General features: G+C 34.2%; 1 protein-coding gene across 2 annotated transcripts in view; it reads left to right on the top strand.

The window, feature by feature from the left end:
• LOC118197135 (putative methyltransferase DDB_G0268948) overlaps nucleotides 1–19,225 on the top strand; it is a 49,527-nt gene that overhangs the window by 24,358 nt on the left and 5,944 nt on the right. For both annotated transcript variants that reach the window (XM_035368638.2, XM_085815109.1), the window contains exon 4: nucleotides 7,640–7,856. In XM_035368638.2, coding sequence (XP_035224529.2) covers nucleotides 7,640–7,856 — 217 coding nt within the window. The remainder of the gene's footprint in view (nucleotides 1–7,639; nucleotides 7,857–19,225) is intronic.

Here is a 19,225-nt window from a genome sequence, read left to right on the forward strand (position 1 = left end):
TCTTTTTTTTTTTTTTTTTTTTTTTTTTGGTGTGTGTGTGTGTCACACCTCGTATATTGATGTTTGGTTTGAATAGGTTAGGTTATTTAATTACGGCAAAGCCTCGAGGGCTATCTGCCTAAGGGAAGGGATGCCTTCGTGGAGGACTTTCTAAGAGAAACTGACTCGTGTACACGTTACATATGGGGAAAACCATGAAAACACCCATGCAGCCAGCCCGTTCGCGGGATTCGAACCTCGGACCGAACTATGAGTGTTCAGCGACTTTACCGCTCGGCCGCTGGTGGGCCTAGTTTGAAGAGGAGCCAGTGGTGTAGCTAAGATTTAATTCATTGTGATTGTACATACTATTTTTGTGTTTAATTAGCCACAAGTGGTGCTTAATTTTTGAGCACCGAGTAAGTGCATTTTCTGTTCAGTGTAGTAAAATAAAAAGGTTGTTATAACCTTCGTCGGCAGTCATTTGTTTTTCTCAAGACATAGCGAGAATTCGCTATTTTCGTCTTCAGTAGGGTCTAGATTTTATGCTTCCCAAAAGACATATCATCTACACATGTAGCTTTTTTTTTTCTGGATTGACTTTTTGGTTTCTTTTTCTGTCTTCGGGTCTGACGCAATAGATAAAGAATTTTTTTTCACGTATCGAAAGGACGGATAATTGGTCAACTGTGTTTATAGTCACTCCTGTCAAAGATGACATAGCTATAGGAGTATGAAAATGCTTTTCTCCCTATAAAACAGGAGACGAGAATTCAATAAAACTTTCCATCATGAGACAGAAACAAAATCCTGGCCTATTGTTCAAATTAATACACTGGCCGTTCTCAACCTTTGTCTTTCACTGATAATTTAGCATCCATTAATTGAGTTTAATTACATCTTGATCAAAATGCTGCATTATCAGAACGGTTTTTTTATAGCTGCGTTTCCATGCCGTGTCTCTGAATTAGCTCTGAGAAAGTGATTTTTTTAAAATTTTTTAGATTGCGTAAAAAATGGACAAGATGTGCTTGCGGTACAGAGTTGTTGGTAGCGGGGCTTAATTTCTAAAATTAGGGCCAGAGTACTGTGGAACGCCGTCAGAATAGGGGGAACAACAATAAATGAATACAATAATAATTAAATAAACAAAATGCATAAAGATAAATAAAAATCACCAAATTAAGTTAATTGAAATTACAGTAAACCCTTGCCGAACACGGGGGTTGCGTTATTAGCATATTGGGCGTACGACAAAATCGCATTCCGCAAAGTTAACTTTCTATGGAAAAAACATGTCAGATTAAGATGAAAGTATGTATAATTTATAAAAATATAAATATTATTGTAATTAAAAGAAAAAAATGAAACATGTTAATTGAAAGTTTTTTTATTATTATTACTTAACAAGTAGGTACATGATGCAATTAATTTTTTTTAATAGCTAGTGATTTTTGTTTGTTAGATTTCACAGTTATTGATGCAAGTTATTAAATGCTCCGCAATAAGTAGTGCAAATTTTTGTAATATTTGTCATGATATAGCTCCTCTTTCTTCCATTTGAGTTAATCTCCACTACAAAATCTGGCAGTTCATATACCTTTTTAACAATTTGTTTAACTTCTTGTAAGAGTAAGTTCTTTATCTTCTTTAGTATCGCTGCTGTCACATCACGATAGTTATTCTGGACTAATTCTTTGATTTCTCCTTCTGACATATCTGAAAATCCTTCGCCGCCTATTACTTTTGCAGTTGAGATGATTTCCTTGTCTTCATTTTCAATCGATAAAAATCTTCTTGCAAGCATTCATTGTTGATGAATTAACTTGTTCCCATGGGAGTTTAATCATATCTGTACAGTGTGTTACGTAGAATTGTTTCCAAAATGCCGTTACTGTGTCGTGCTTTCCTTCGTTTAGTCTTTATTTGCAAAGATGTAAACTTTCCTGACATAACAGACTTTGAATGCTTTTATGGTTCCTTGATCTGATGGTTGGATTAAGGAAGTGGAGTTTGATGAAAGGAATACAACTTCTACATTTGGGTGCAATATTGTGCCATGTCCTGAAGCATAAACGAGAATTAGGAAAACTTTGAAGCTCAGGTTTTTCTAATCTAAGCTATGGCTTCTTTAATGAATGAATTTCCAAACATGTTAAGAAGGACCACCGCAAGGCAGCCGACATTCTGCCGAGTGCCGCGTATAGTTGAAATTCTCGAGTTGGAGAAATTAAATGGAGATAAAAAGATACCTCGTATATGCAAGACGTACGTTTCGCAAGTTCAGGTTCGGCAAGGGTTTACTGTAATTAAATAATAAGTTAAAATACTGGAACCCGACTAGAATTATAATTTCGCTTAAAAAGTAAGACTTACCGAAATGGGCTGTGATAGGCTTATGCTGAAATCGAAGACATTTAATAGCAACAATTTCAAGAGCACATGCTAAAGACGTCCATGAGAGGGAAGATGAGCTTCTTTGCGATTATTTTACAAAAAACTAATGGTCTTTAAGGGCTTAAAATGCGTTTTAAAATCTGTACAGAAAGAGAAATTTTTACCATTATTGTTTTGTTTCTGCTAATGAACTTTCACTTCTTTGAACTGATTGATTTGGTAAGTTAGGTTTATACTTATTTAAACACTTTGTATTGCTACGTAATAGGTTAGTATGGCAATCACTAGTTATCTTCTTCCTAAAACTCTCGTGTTATTACTGGCGAAACACAATTGTTTTATTTAAGGCTCCTGAGTCACTACTGGCGAGACACAGTGCGTAGTTAATGAAGAAACAATGTAATAAATTTGTTAAAAGGAAAATTTAGAACTTAAATGATGTTTTTTTTTTTTTTTTTTTTTTGCATAATACGAAAGGTTAGTGACATTTGATATTGACGCAGTAGCTAACTGCGAGGGATTTGAACTTTGTGACTTCAATGTAAAACACTGCTTTGATAACGAAGTCAAAATCAAGTCGAGAGCACCACCTTAGGAAGCATAATTAAAATTAAAATTAAATATTTGTTACATTTATTAATAAGAAGCTATAATATGAATATATGTATGTATGTTCCTCGCGTTGCTGAAAACAGCGGCACCTAGAAACATGCAATTTTGAACATATGTAGTCTTCCCATCCGGAACATGACCGATTTCCGAACTTCGAATTTGTCCGATTTTATATTCATTTTCTCCAGACTGTTACCGTTTGGCAAAATGTAAAATATTTATTTTTCAATTTTAATCAACAAACTCGGCTACTTAAAAGTAATGCATTGCCTCTGTCTAAAACAAAATACTTTAATCATTCGCGCGTCAGTTAGTTAAGATTCAGTAAAGCATAAAATAATTTCCTTTTCTTTCAAATCTAATCGTCTGTTATTGATAAACAAAGCACTCTTTCGCTTCATAATAAAATAGTTACAGAAAACAATAATCCGTCCAACCTTACTTTAGGCTTCTCCCATACGCGGACATGCTGCAGAAGCAAATCTGTATAAAATTCAAATCCTGTAAAATAAAACCCTGAAAAAGCCAATGCTCGTTGGTTTATAAGGAATAATAACATGCCTATATTTAAAAATCGAAAATTAAACCAAAAATGCATTTCCAAAAAACTGCTCAATTTTGACTGCAAAATCAAACATAATCTCCAATTTCAGTTCAAAGTCACGGACTTGGAAGGCTTTCGACCTCAAGAAAAGCACATGTATACGGCTAATACTCTTTTTTTTTTTTTTTTTTTTTTTTTTTAACAATTAGCTATTTGCAGCGGAGTAGATGTTGGCAAAATTAAATGCTTTTATATGTATCGATTACCAAATTAATCAGTTTAAAAGCAATAAACGCAGTTCCTAAGAATATGTTTTCTACTTTGAATCTGATTGGTTTAAATAAAAATCAAATGAAATCAATATGATTATAAATATTAAATATTTTAATGAAATGACACTAGACAGACTTATTAAAATAATTATACACTTTTTTCTTTTTATCATTACTATTTTAGGCGGCTATGCGCGCAACCGGCTAGTGATAAAAATTAGTTTTGTGACAAGCAAAATCTAAATTCACAAATGACACCAGTTTTATCACCAGTTTTTTTCCCTTTCTCTGTCACTTTACAGAGTCTCAACCTCTTTTGTAACATAAACTATGAGAACTGCTTAAGAAGTAAGCGACTTATCGCTATGCCTTGGAAATTACAACAGAAACTGTGAAGGAAAGAAAAGCCCCTTTTATTTAACTCAGATAAAGGTTAACAGAAGGCTTGTGCTTATAGAAACAGCCAGCATTTATGGCGTAAATCAAACATATAATGAATTCAGGTTTAACTCTGTAAAATGTAAGTTATTCCAAGGGCTACACAGACAGAAAACGCGTAAGTTGGCTCCGACCTAATGTCGGCGTGACAAGCCTAATGACGACAATAACGCAACCACGCAGATAAACTACTCTCAAAAGAATAAATAGCAAACGTGGCCTTCAGCAGGCGAAAACGCTCTGACTCTACCATCTAGGAACCTTCCCTTTAATACTCTTTCTTTCTCCCTTATTTGAAAATGGGCGAACTGTAAAATTAGCTTTCTGCAAGGAAATGGAAAGCGAGAAAAACGGAAAAGCTAATTAACATAGAATAACTGGTTAATAAAAGTAAATGAACACTCTGCAGCTTCTAGTTGCGCCTTTCGGCTTCTGAAACACGCGTTTCCGGACTGGAAGGCTCTGCTTCATCGACAAGTACCTGCACAACAATTCATTCACACGCTTTTCCATCAAGAGCCTTAAAAAAAATTTGGCACTCAATACATGAATGTGATTTTTGAGGCTACTGTTACATTATGGTAAAAATGTGACAAGCACTAACAGACACAAACTCCAAGAATCGTAATGATTTCTTAATTCTAGCAGCAAAAATTCTGAGGGTCGAGAATCTAAGCTATAAACGAATGAAGTAACCTTTATCATAAAATGAGTAAGTGACCTTTATCATGGCACGAATTACGAACGGGCTGGCTGCATGGGCGTTTTCGTGGTTTTCCCCATGTGTAACGTGTATGCGAGCCAGTTTCCCTTAGAAAGTCCTCCACGAAAGGCATCCCTCTCCTCAGGCAGATAGCCCTAGCGTGCTTTGCCATAATTAAATACACACACACATAGCACGAATTTCTGTGATTAATTTGAGTTTCCTTAGGAAGTCCTTTCCGAAATCACTTCCTTCTCAGGTAGCCCTCGCGTGCTTTGCCATAATAAAAATAAACCAACCAAGTAAAATCTCAGTTAAGAGAGAATATGTTAATTGAGAACTTCAGTGGAAATTTAAGGTGGTGCAAGTTAATACAGTTCATTGTTACCGCGTCTGAAATTAACACAATCTATTGTTGCTTCAACAAACCGTTTACTAGTTTCGTTTCCACGCATAAAAAGAAAATGAAACTGAAACGTTTACAACTTTGAAGTGTCTTCATCGAAAGCGGTGCAAATAATTAAGACTAAGGTTTTGACATGAGTAAAATACTCATTCCTAGCCAGAGCTCAAATTGCACCGGAGCTCAAATCTATAATTCTTAATTTTTTACATAAATTCACCGGAGCGCACCGAAAGCATAATTCTTAAGTGCACATAGATACCACGACCGAGGGAGTGGCTCTGAGTACATACTACGGCGCTTTTGAGAATGAATCTTTGGTAGTTGTTATTTATGTTTTAGTTTTACATTTATTTCGCAGTATTCGGTATGTATTTGTATTTTTGGCAAATTCTTCCAATCATATAGTGAAATTTTCATAGTTTCTTATATTTGATCTAATTTCATCCTGAAAATTTTCAAAAGGAATCCGACATTAACCATTCTGAAATACAACTGGAAGTCCATTGGCCCATTGCAGAAGCTCCTCCCACGTTTGCGATACCGAAGTACACTTAAGAATTAAGCCCACTGGAACCTGAAATAAGAGAGCTCAAACACTTCATTTATGTAACTGAACCACAATTTGAGCGTAAAATTCTTTTGATCTCTAAAATTTTGTTTTAATAATAAGTAAGGCTAAAAAAATCATTTCTAATTCTGAATGCTTGCCTTTCTTTCCCCGGGAAGCAAATCCTTGGATGGAGGTGAAGATTTTATAAGAAAGTTTAGCCCAACCTACATATTAAAATCTGATTGTACGGGAAATGCAATGAGTTGTTTTTGACAGAGGGTAAATTTTTCTTTCCCTAAAGTACTAGAAGTGATTATCTTTATCTTGCGCATTAGAAGCTAGTGGCTTCCCACGGAAAAGAGCACATGTAGGTTTTTAAAACTATGTAAATTTCGACGAATACAGCAGTTGAAAATTGTCACTTGTACCAAACCTTACAAACCGATTCTCGAATTCGAGAAATCCCTCCCCCATCACATTTTGCGTAACGGCTAGAATTGCATCGTTAGAAGATAATGATGAGGGAAGTGTTGAATTCTTTTCTTTTTGTTTTCACACCTACACATCCTTCGTTAAAATTTTCTCTGTACTCTTATACTGTTCTTTTTTTTTTTTTTTTTTTTTTTTTTCATTCTGTCTATTCTCAATTAGTTGAACCGTTTTGCCTGTTTTCATCGGCATACTGGAGAAAGAATAGCCTTTGCTTTTATAATCCCGTAAAATAGTGCATTTATACCGCATATTCAGGACTTAACTCAGATGAAGCCCGCCTAAGCTTATTTTTCAGTTTTTAAGTGAAACTGTATTTCCAGCCGGATAAGGTTATGTCCGATATTTTATTATTTCACTGTTCATCATTAATTAAGTAATGTAATAAATATTTATTTTTAGTAGATTTTATTAAGAATTAATTAATTAATTTAATTATTAATTACTACATCGTTTTAATTGTTAATTTTTCCTATTTTATTAATTATTTTATTTATTTTGACTCCTCTTTCCCGACTGCCTTTCAAAGTGCTCTCGCATTTTTAGGAATAACTGTAGAAATTAAACCTTGCTCCTGCCAATTAAGCCAGTTATCCGTTGTTTGTAATTTTACATACTAGGCGAGGGCAGGGTCGCCGCTATCGAGAAATATCAGCAATTTTAAAATACTGACCGGAAGCTTGCCGACTCATATTCAAACGGCCATCTTAACAAATCATGCAGGATTTTGAGATACTCGTGCCGATGTTAAACAATGTAAACTTCCATCCTACTTACCGTGCTAGATGACAGGGTTATTGGGATTAGGATAGAGCACTCAAGGCCGTCTTCCTAAGACAAGGAAAAGCTTCTTGGAAGACCTCTTATTAATATTACAGGCGAATATTCTCGTGCAGCCAGTCTGTTCTCTAGGATTTGAGCCCGGGTCGAACTACCAGTATTAAGAGGTTTTTTCGACTGGCCGCTGGGGTCTGCAAGTAAAAGTTTTCGCTCTGTCTCCAAAGTAGTTTCAAGTGTTTCACAAAAGAGGCCACCGCTATGCAACTTGCGATTTACTTTGTTCCTGTAATTACTGAAACAAATAAAAATTCTATTTGCATAGCGGAACCTATGACAATGGTGTCGAGATCTTAATGAAGACTGATTGTAGTTTTCAGAAGTTGTCTCCATTTTTATAATGAAGCAGTTTTTCTCAATAATGACGTATAGTTGCTAAGTTAACTAAATTTTTATTTTCGTATCGTTCCAGAGCGAGCCCTGCCGAAGTTTTGCCCTTCCCAGATGGTTCTGTTCAAATGATCACTGCAGGGGCCAGTCTTCACTGGTTTGACATGGATGCATTTTTTCCCGAAGCGCGAAGAGTTCTGTGCAATAATGGAATTTTGGCCGTGTACTGCTATTACAGTATAAAACCTCATTTAAAAGATCCTAAGCTGATCGCTGCTGTGGATGAGCTTTTTGAAGAGGTAAACATTTCCTAGTATTTACATGTTAACGCAACCACTTTGCCTCCAATGTAGATTTTTTACAGATGAAAACGTATATGCTACTCATTGGTTGCAGGTTGATGGTTTTCATCTTTTCATCAGAAAGAGGCCCAAACTATCGATATTTATCATTAAGTCGGTAAACATTATCAGCATATGAAAATAAAACATACTTAAGCAATATAAATTACAAATTTTACTTATTAAATAAGGATTATTTGCTACATTAAAAAACTAAAACACTTAACTTTCTTCAGATCTTTCTATAATTTTTACATTATTCTTTTCTCGAAGTAAACATCTTTTTTCGCTTAAAAAAATCTGCTTCTATAAAACGATCTGTTTTCGCTTTAAAAAAACATCAGAGATTTGCGGAGACTCGACTTAAAGCTATCCTCGGCAACAGCGGCTATCTAGGAAGCTCATTTCTTCGTTGTTCCTTTTAGAAAACTTTCAAAATTCTGTATTCCTGCAAAAATTTTCCTGCATTATTACATTGTGGTCAAATTCCACAAGAAAACTGAGTTTAAAGCACAAAATCTTGCGATTTGTTTATAAAAACGTTTGAACTTGGAGTACAACGATCAGGTAAGTAAACAGGTAAAAGTGCATAGGGGCACCAGACACTTCACTACAGAATCAAACAGGTATTACCCCAATACACTAACCAGCTAGAATATGAAAAACTTGAACTGGCTATATGCTATTTCTAAGTAATACTGGAGTTATACATCGGAGTTGTTAGCATACAGAAATGGCAGCGTTGCTTGTCTGAAACGATTGTTATAAGCATGGTTTGCCGGAAGAATGGCTAGCGCATGGTTGCCAAAATTGGCACATTCTGAAAATTTGGCGACTTCTACAAAGGTGGTTGTGTTAACCCTCTGCGGCACAGTGTGTCCGGTCTGGACACACCTAAAAATTCCCTTCTGTACGCACAGAAAAATTGAATGAAAAAGGATTTATGAGTTACTATAGGTACTCTGAACCTTCTTTATTTATAGTAGATGGCAGCTCAACACAAGCAAGTCCATATATTTTAGCCATATTTAGTTTTTTAAGACCCCCAGTTTTCAAAAAAATCTTCCAGATTTTTTTTATTGTATAAAAGGAATTGTTTGAAAAGAAATTTCTATGTTATTTTTTTGGCTGTATGCTAATCTCCTTATTCTATTTTAGTTTTAAATTTTTACTAGGACAACAATGCTCGTTTCAGCACTCTTTTAGAAGCTCTATTCAATCAATGTGCCCACTTTGGGCACACCCACAGAATTAAAAGATAAGTGCTATCTTCACAAAATTTTACTTGTGTATTCCTCTAGGCCTAATTAGACTGCCTACCTTTTTTTTTTTTTTTTTTTTTTTTTTTAATCAAAACTCCAACTTTAAAAGGTAGCGTGCCGAAAAGGGTTAAAACGTAAGTACCAATTTCCTTGCTTTCTGTCTGATGACAAACCTTTATAGCTACATATTTTAAAACACACTGATGCGTTGCTTAACGGACGCCATCCTGAGCGAATAGTTTATTACGTAGGACATTGTTTCCCGTAATTTAATTTGAATTTGGATATGGCAAAGTTCGCGAGGGCTCTCTGCCTATTAGGTAAGATGTCCTCGTAGAGAACTTTCTATAGGAAATTGGCTCGTATTCACTCTACACATGATGAAAACCACGAAATCCAACCATGCTCTCAATTCATTTGCCTGAGCTGAAACCCAGGTCAAGCTACCAGTATTCAGTGGTCTTAACTACTCAGATATTGGTGGGCTCCGTAAATTAATATAAGGATAGTTTTAACCCATTTCCGAATTCTTTCAAAAAGCGAAGTATTATAAAAAAAGAATATTAGCTTCCTCTACCTCGCCATGTTGGGAACGCCGTTGGGTTTATATATTGATTATAAAAAAATTGTACATACAGCATATTTATATGCAGTTTTGTATTTTTTTCTGTTAAATTTAGTAAGATATATAATCCAAAATCCATTAAAAGTGGAAAATTTAACTGTCTTTGCCCGAGGATCAGATTGCAGTTACGGAAAATGATATTTCGGTATTTTTATTTTTTAGACATTAATTTTTTTTTAATCTGAAGCTTTCGGGTAACTTTTTATGGACGCAAGGCACTATAATATATCGGCAATGACAGTCACAGGTAATAACGTCAAATTAAGTATTTAATAACATTTATTTTAAGAAACCCATAGCAATTCACAAAAATAATTGCTGATCAAGTCATGCATATGTAAAAATGATTGACTGTTTAAGGGAACATTCCTTGAAACACTTGAGGTGTGATTTTTTAAATCTTCTCCTTTAATTTTACAAAAATCAAATAAATCTTTATATCCTACCATAAATATCTGAGAATCTAAAATGAAGTTAATTTTTTTTCCTCTGATTTTACAAAAATCAAATAAATCTTTCAATAATCCTAGCAAAAATGTATGAGAATCTAAAATGAAGTTATAAGGTATTTTCCCCCCTTTCTTAGCGTGCCTTCATGGTGTAGTGGTTCTACACGCTGGGCCGGTATTCCAGAGGTCTGTGGTTCGATTCCCAGCGAAGGCGATTGCATATTTTTCATATTTACTGTTCTGTTACTATTATTATTTTTTTTAATTTGTCAGAATAAGTTTTGAGCAATTGAAAAGGAAACACGTATTTTGTTTCAATAAGAAAGAATAAGTGCTAGACTGTACAATATGTAGAAGCAACAAGTGGCTGGCTGATTGAGTAAGACTGCTGAATATTTACAGTTAAGCCCGAGTTCGAATTCTGGTGAATAGGTTGGCTGCATGGCTTTGTTTTGGTTTTTTTCTGTGTGTAATATAAGCCAGTTTCCGTTACAAAGACATCTGGGAAGGCATCTCTTAATGAAAGCACAATCTTTATCCCAATATTTTTTCCGACAAGGCGGAATAAGACCTTAAAATATTTTAAACGCTTATACATTTTTAAAAGTTTTTATTTAATATGTAATAAACGAAAATCATAAAAAGAAAATATCTAGAAAGATGGCTTGGTTTACTTGATTATGGCGAAGGATTCGAGGCCATTATGTCTAACGAGAGAGATATCTTCGCGGAGAATTTTTTAAGGAAAAATGGTTCGTATCCACGTTACATATCAGGAAAACCACGAAAACGCCCATGCAGCCAACCCGTTCGCCTGGAATTGTACCGGTGTCGAACTATCAGTGTTTAGCGACTTTGCCGCTGGTGGACTAGTATATGAAGATTGTCTGGAAAATAATGGTTTTAAACCTATATCTTTAAAGTATCACAACTCAACTCAAAAACAATTTTATTAATCAAAATAAGCACCAGCCGAATCAATGCATTTTTGCCAACAAGATATAAGTTTATCATCGTCATAGAGAAGAACTGGCAGCTTTCTGTTGGCCAATGCCGAGCAAATGCGTTGCAATTTTTGGTGCATTTCGTTGATTTGCTGACAGTATTTATCTGCTGTAATCGTTTCGCCCAGATTTAAGAAGCTGTGGTGGATGAGACCGGCCGCAGACCACCAAACAGTCACCATAATTTTCTTTTGGTGAAAATTTGGCTTTGGAATGTGTTGTGGTGTCTGACCGCGGTCCAACCACTGAGCCGAATGTCGCCAGTTGTTACAGAGAATCCACTTTTCATCTCACGCAATAATTCGATCAAGAAAAGGATCATTTTTGTTGCGAAGATCAAAACGATGATTTTTTTAAAATTTTCGCTCAATTCGTGAGGCACCCACTTATCGAGCTTTTTTGACTTTCCCATGTGATTCAAGTGATCAGAAATCATTGTTTTGCTTACGCCCAGCTCCTTCGCAAGTTCTCAAACAGTTGTGCACGGGTTTGTTTCAACTTAAGTCTTTAAATCATCGTCATCGACAGCTGAAGAGCGTCCATGACGTTCTTGATCTTCCAGGTCAAATTCTCCACGACGAAACTTTCGGCACCACCTTTGAACTGTAGATTCATTAGCACTTTTTTCGTCCCATACTTCGTTGACATTTCGAGCCGTTTGTGCTGCGCCGTGGCCTAGCTTGTACTGATAAAAGTAAATTTGCAGAACATCGTTTTGACATCTAAACAAAAACACCTGGTATATACTTTTTTAAATAATTTTGGAACGAAATGATTATTATAGAAATATAGAGTGAAATTAGAGCTTCAATGTGATATATAAACCAATGTAATTCAAAATATTTTTGTTGCTGAAAATGTACAGGAAAGAGAAAAAATTGCAAAAACCTGCATTATTTTTCGGAAAACCCGATAGAAAGATGAAATTTGTTTTATGTTTAAATATCTTTAAAAATAAAGCAGTAACTTGCTTCACGAAATACTTTACGTATATCGCACACTGCACTGGAAAGAATTGGCGGGAAAGGGCATATCTGGGTGGTTTTGAAAATCAGGCCCTGTAGATAATATAGACACCATGTCAACCTGCCTGGCTTTTATTGTAGCAACAGTTGACATGTACCGTATTTCCTCGTGTATTTAGCCCTAGCTTTTTAGCTCTAGTCCCCCCCCCCTTTTTTATTTTTTCCGATTTTGCTAAGTTTTCTTTTTTTCTATTATATTCTATAGTTTTCACTCTGAAAGCTAGTTTATTGATGCATTGTCTTTTCTTAATTATTTTAATGTTATTCCGCATATTCAATTGGAATTCGTATTTTTGTATTGACATTTCATCCCTTTTCTTTTCCCTTAAATTATTATCTGAAATGCATTTTATGCAGATTCTTTGTTAAGCTGCGCAGACGTGACAGGTGTAATACTTTTGTAATTCTAAAATACTTTTGTAAATTGAAGTACGGTGGTACCTCGGTATTCGTCATTAATCCATTCCAGATCCTTAGACGTACTATAACCTTGTAGAGACATTAGGTTAATTGGAAAAGCCGGTGGGATGAAAAATTAGCAAACGTCTTCGCCGGGAATCGAACCACGGACCTCTGGAATACCGGCCCAGCGTGCAGAACCACTACACCACGAAGGCACGCCAAGAAGGTGGGAGAAATACCTTATAACCTATAGCAAACTGGATGTATATTAAACGAACTTTTCGAATTAGAAATAAAGGCAAAATAATTAATCGTTCATATCTGTTGTTGTTGCTATAAAAGTATTTAATCTTAAAATACAAATGTAGTAGGTGAAATATATACTGTACTTAAATGAAGTACTGCACATAGATGTCTTTATGCTACCCAGATCAATAGCAATTTTTCTCAACATGCTCTAAGATCTCTGATCTTTCGCTCCCTTCGCAACGTCAGCCAATTAAACAGTGTCTTTGGTTTAGACTATCGTTCTCACCAGCGTTCTCGGCATACAGTATGCAATAAACGAGTCACCCGGATACGCATGCCATCATCATACTTTTCAAAAAAGCTTCGGGAAAAGCTTCATCCACTTTATTCATCGCTCGACTCTTCTTATTAACTTAAAACTCATTGTTAATGAATTTACAAATAATTTTCGTGAATAAACATAAAAATCGCTTGCAAATTCAAAATTATTACCGCGGATTGTTTACTGAATACCAGCAATGGGCATACTACGCTCATGGCGGACCTTTGGGAATTTAGTGGCCTTGCTTATGGGCAAACGTAGTATTCTCTCGAAAGAGGTGAGTAAGTATAGAACGCACGGTCCTATTCATCGAATGCGAATCGCATTCCAAACAAATATTTTCCAGCTCATACAGGATTCATTTCAAAGCAGTTGTAGAGCAATTTACTACTGTACATGCCCATGGTGTAAAATGAATGGTTTCAGAAATAAAGGTCGGGTACGGACTTTTGTGGATAAGGCATACATATAATTTAAATTCACATTTTATTGATATAAGAAATAAAATGGAATGACTGAAATTCTGTGTAAGTAATTTGCGAAGTAATGCATGGAAATGCACTTCAAAATTTCATTGAATAATATATTCTCCTCATTTTAATCCACGGTATTAATAATTCATCTTTTCATATTTGGCAACGCTAATTTGTTCTGTTGTGTAAATGTGTTTGTCTACTGATCTTGTAGACTGTGTATGACTAGAGAGAGTTTTTAAAAGTAGTTTACGTTCTCTTCTTTCACTTTGTTTCAATTTTCCCTATGATAATTGAGTATTTACGTTGTAGATAAAATATTTGGGTCGTTCGTTTATCTTAGAAGACAGGATTTATTATAATATCTTTTTTGCAGCTACGCGTTTATCAGATATTACCCTTTGGTACAGTTTATTCATAATAGCAATTTAATATGTTATCAGAAATGAAACCCTTTGATGATACAATTTATTCATAATAGCAAGTTGATATGTTATCAGAAACAAAGATACAGATGGAAAAGTTGTGTCATATTCTCGAAGCGGACTTCGTTTTTTTTTTTTGTGCGAAGGTCGCGTACAAGTGAAAGAGGAATCATTTCAGATAACGATACAGACAAGACGTCTTGAATGGCCTTCTTATGTAATTTCTGACGTAACGAATGCAGATACAGTGGTGGCCAAAATTGTGGACACTTTTGGAAATTTTTATGTTTTTGAACTTTGTATGCTTATAGAAAATGTTACGTTTCGCAAAATGCAAACTTGTATATATCATTTTAAAGAGAATTTATTACTGAATTCAATACAAAACAGAAAATTCAATTATTTGCAGTACAAAAAAGTTATATGTACTTTAATATAAATAAAAAACACAGTTACGAAGTGGTTTGTGATATCTAGCTTTCCTGGCCAATCACTGTTCTTGTTCTGAGAACCAATCAAATGTTAGTAACTGCCAGTAGAAGCTGACATCATGTTTACGCTTGAAACAATTCGTTATTTTGCTTTGTTCTGTAGAAGGAGGACCTGTTTCTTATACACTGCAATTACAAGTAGGAATTTTTGTAAAAAATTTTAATATTTAGTCAAGAAGCAATGACATCAAATAAAAGAGTAGGTTGGACACCTAGAAAGAAATGTAATATTATTGTGTTACGAGAAAGTGGTCTTTCCTATGCTGAAATTGCAAGACAGATGGGTGGTTCAGTAGCTACATCTGGAGTCCGAAAGTTTTGTTTACGATATCAGGAGACAAATTCATTAAAAAACAAAGAAGGAAAAGGCCGAAAAAGGTGCACCACATCTATTTATGACAAAAGAATAAAAAGACTATGTCTCCAAGATAGAAAAATGTCATCAGCGGCCATCAGAAGTGATCTGAATGATGCTGGTGTTTCTGTCAGTTCAAGAACAATCAGAAGAAGATTAACAGATGTTCGACTGAGAGGTAGAATTTCACGAAAAAAGGTCTTATCTTAATTTTCAGCTACCCCAAAAAAAAAAAAAAAAAAAAAAAAAAAAACCTACAGTGGGCAAAGGAACACATTAATTGGACAGATGATCAGTGGTCACATGTTATATGGAGTGATGAAACTAAGATATCGTTATTCGGTAGTGATGGGCAAAAATATGTAAGACGTAGAATAGGAGAAGAGCTACATCCTGACTGCATTCAAGCAACTTTAAAGAACCCAGTTAGTGTTATGATTTGGCCATGCATGTCAGCAGATGGTATTGGTCGCCTTCATGTCATCGATGGGACACTGAATGTCAGAAAATACATTGACATTATTCTAGAACCAAAACTTCTACCTTCCATCAGAGATCTCTTTCCCAACAATGCTTCGTTTATTTTTCAGCAGGATTCTGCACCTTGCCACACGGCCAAAATATCAAAAGAGTGGTTTCGTACAAAGAGCATTAAATTGTTGTCATGGCCAGGAAACAGTCCTGACCTCAATCCTATCGAAAATGTCTGGCACCGTTTGAAAACTCTTGTCCGAATGAGGCGCCCATCAAATAAAAGGGAACTAATTCAGGCTATAATTGTTTCCTGGCATCATGTAATAACGAAAGAAGAGCTTAAAATTCTTGTCAGCTCAATGAAACGTCGATGTGAAGCTGTAATCAAAAATAAAGGGTACTATATTAAGCACTGATAACTTACTGCAATCATCACTATCTAATGTATATCGATAACTATTATTGTTTAACTTTTTTTGTATTGCAAATAATTGAATTTTGTGTTTTGTATTGAATTCAGTAATAAATTCTTTTTAAAATGATATATACAAGTTTGCATTTTGTGAAACGTAACTTTTTCTATAAGCATACAAAGTTCAAAAGCATAAAAATTTCCAAAAGTGTCCACAATTTTAGCAACCACTGTATGCAGTCTTTTAAATAAAACTTTTGTTTAATAAGAAATGTTGGTGGTGGTGGTGGTGGTGTATTTAATTATGGCAAAGCACACTAGGGCTATCTGCCTAAGGGGAGGGATGCCTTTCGTGGAGGACTTTCTAAGGGAAACTGGCTCGTATACACGTTACACATGGGGAAAACCACGAAAACACCCATGCAGCCAGCCCGTTCGCGGGATTCGAACCTCGGACCGAACTACCAGTGTTCAGCGACTTTACCGCTCGGCCGCTGGTGGGCCTAAGAAATGTTGGAAAAAATGTTTCTTGTGGACAGTTCCATTATTATTACCATTATCAAATTTAGTTTGTTCTTTATCGCTCTGGTCATTTGAATTTTTAAACTACTTCCTGATAAGCTATGGAGTTCGAATTTTTTACACAATGTTGTGAATGTCCGTGCAATGTGGTGATGTGATTTTTTTCAATTCAATTAATTTTTTAAAAATTTAATTTTGAAACTATTTTATAAAATTTAACATCTTTAATTAATAAAATAATAATTTATAAAAGTTAGTGTCTGTAATTGCTTCACGGAGTACTTTACCTATAACACACTGAATTGAAAAGAATTAGAGAGGAGGGACATATTTAAGAGGTTTTGAAATCAGGCCCCGTAGATTATATAGACCCGTGTCAACAAAAGTACTTATAAGTTTTAACGCTATTTCTGATTTTTAGGCCAAAGGGGCAATTTTCCCAGAATCCTTCACCGAATATGAGTATCTGGAAGCCCTAATTTGGAATTTGTTTTATTATCTACTAGCAGCTTCGCAGCCAGCCTTCGTCTGGCTTTTAAATGTACCGGAAAAATGGCTGAAGGGAACACCAAACGTTAAATTTAAAACCTGCGTAGAATTTTACTCTGCAGAACAACTTCATAAAAAAAATTATTACGTATAACAAAATTACAATGAAATAAGCAATATCCCTTAATACAAATATTAATTATCCTAATAAATAAATTAACCATCTTCCCTTTACAAAATCTTAAGAACTCAAATGATATAAAGGAGGTTAAAAACTTTGTTTCCTAAAAAAAATCACTCAAAGCTTCAATATCTTAAAAACAGTGAAACGTAACTTTCTTATCTTAAAAACAGTGAAACGTAACTTTCTTATCTTAAAAACAGTGAAATGAACAATAAATAACATAAAAGAATACAAAAAAAAACCAAAAATTCTGAAAAGCAAATATAATTAATGATATTTTATCTTATATTTTCAAGAGAAAAAAATTAGAAGGAAATAATTAATACAAATATTAATTATCCTAATAAAAAAATTAACCAACTTTCCGTTGAAGGAAAAAAATCATGCAAAACTTTTCAATATCTTACAAACAGTGAAATAAGCAAAACATAACATTAAAGCAACTCAAAAAACATAAAATTCCGCGCAGAATTTTCCTCTGCAGAACAACTTTATCAAAAAAACCTGATGTGTACACCACATGACTTCCTTGTACGGAATATTAAGTTATACGCATTTTCTCTTGCATTTTATTTAAACTTATTAGATTGAATTAAACCTACTTCGCCGACAGCGCATAAACCACAATAGAATAAATGCATTCTTTAAAATTCACTTTGTTTACCATAGCGACACTCTAGCGCTAGGTTTACTTAACAGTATTATATTTCATTCATATTATAACTCAGAATGCACAAAATGTATATCATTTAAAGAATTATCTACTCGTTGCCACATGTTCTATTCAAATACTATAATAAAGCCAGAACTATGTATAAAAGAAATTAAGCAAACAAAACAAAAAGGGAACAGTTTTTCACAGACGATTGAGTATTTCTCATTTAATTAATTCAGTTCTCACTTCGCGAGAAGGCAAAAATACATAAAAACTCTAAATATCTATATTAAAAATTACGAAGTAAATCTCAAACGCTTATTTCCTCAAAAAAATTCCAGAAAGAATTAAGCATGATTTAATTGGCAATAATAAATGAATGCGTTATATTTGTTGTTGCGAAGCTAAGTTTTTCTAGATTGGCAACAAATTAACTAGTCTCCTGTTTCAAATGTAAACATCAATGGCCGCCATTAAAAACAGGCTTAGCGGCAATTAAAAAACCTTAAAATTGCTGATAATTCTAAAAATATTGCACACAGATTTACTAAAGGCATAAAATCCTTAACCGGAAGATAAAAACAACATAATTCAATCATTTTTAAAGCAAAAAATGTACAATTTACAAACATGTAAGAGTAAAGAAACTGAGATCACTGAGCCGGGTAACAAAGTGGATATATATATATATATATATATATATATATATATATATATATTTATATACGTTTGATGCGGCCGATTGCAACCAAAATACGAGGTGCACATCTACATGTTATAGCAGTCCTATATACAAAATTTCAACGTTCTGAGGCTAGTCGTTTTTGAGTTATGCGAGATACGTACGTACGCACGCACGTGCGTACATACGTTTGTACAGACGCCACGAAAAATTCTCTTCAGAATTTATTTTAAAGCAGTTTTATAATTTTTTTGAAGGAAAAGAGTATTTTATTCTGTCCTTACGTACAGATATTACGCAAAAACATTGTTAAATTGCATTCGATAGTGGTCAAAATGGATATTTTCGTTGAAATATGCTGCCTGAAACTTTTCACGATTACAATGCTTCCTTTTTACTTCGTACAAGGAAGTAAAAAATCAATAAAAATGTATTATATATATATAAAAATGACAATGAAATATTCCAATCTCTTAAAAACAGTGACATAAGAAATACGATGAAAAATTGTTGCCAAACCCATATTTCTAAAAGAATGAAACTTTTCAAAATGATGCGATTTCATCGAAAATCTATCAAACACAATAAGACAGGAAAATTGTTGCCAAAATCACATTTTAAAAGATGTGAGATGTGAGAAGTGTACTCGGAAGCTTCATTTAAAATTTTCTTTTTAAAATACAAAATATTATCATTTTTCCAAAATTCTTTTTGTAAAAGCAGTCGCAAGGATGAACGTTTAACGTGTCCAAAAATCTAAGAAAAATAAACTGTACATTTTTAAAAATAAACTTTTTTTTAAAAAAAATCCCGTTGAAAAGGTGTTA

Source organism: Stegodyphus dumicola, chromosome 4 (genome assembly GCF_044657685.1).
Source record: "Stegodyphus dumicola isolate Sdum_Otavi_A_Nest chromosome 4, ASM4465768v1".
Taxonomy (NCBI): domain Eukaryota; kingdom Metazoa; phylum Arthropoda; class Arachnida; order Araneae; family Eresidae; genus Stegodyphus; species Stegodyphus dumicola.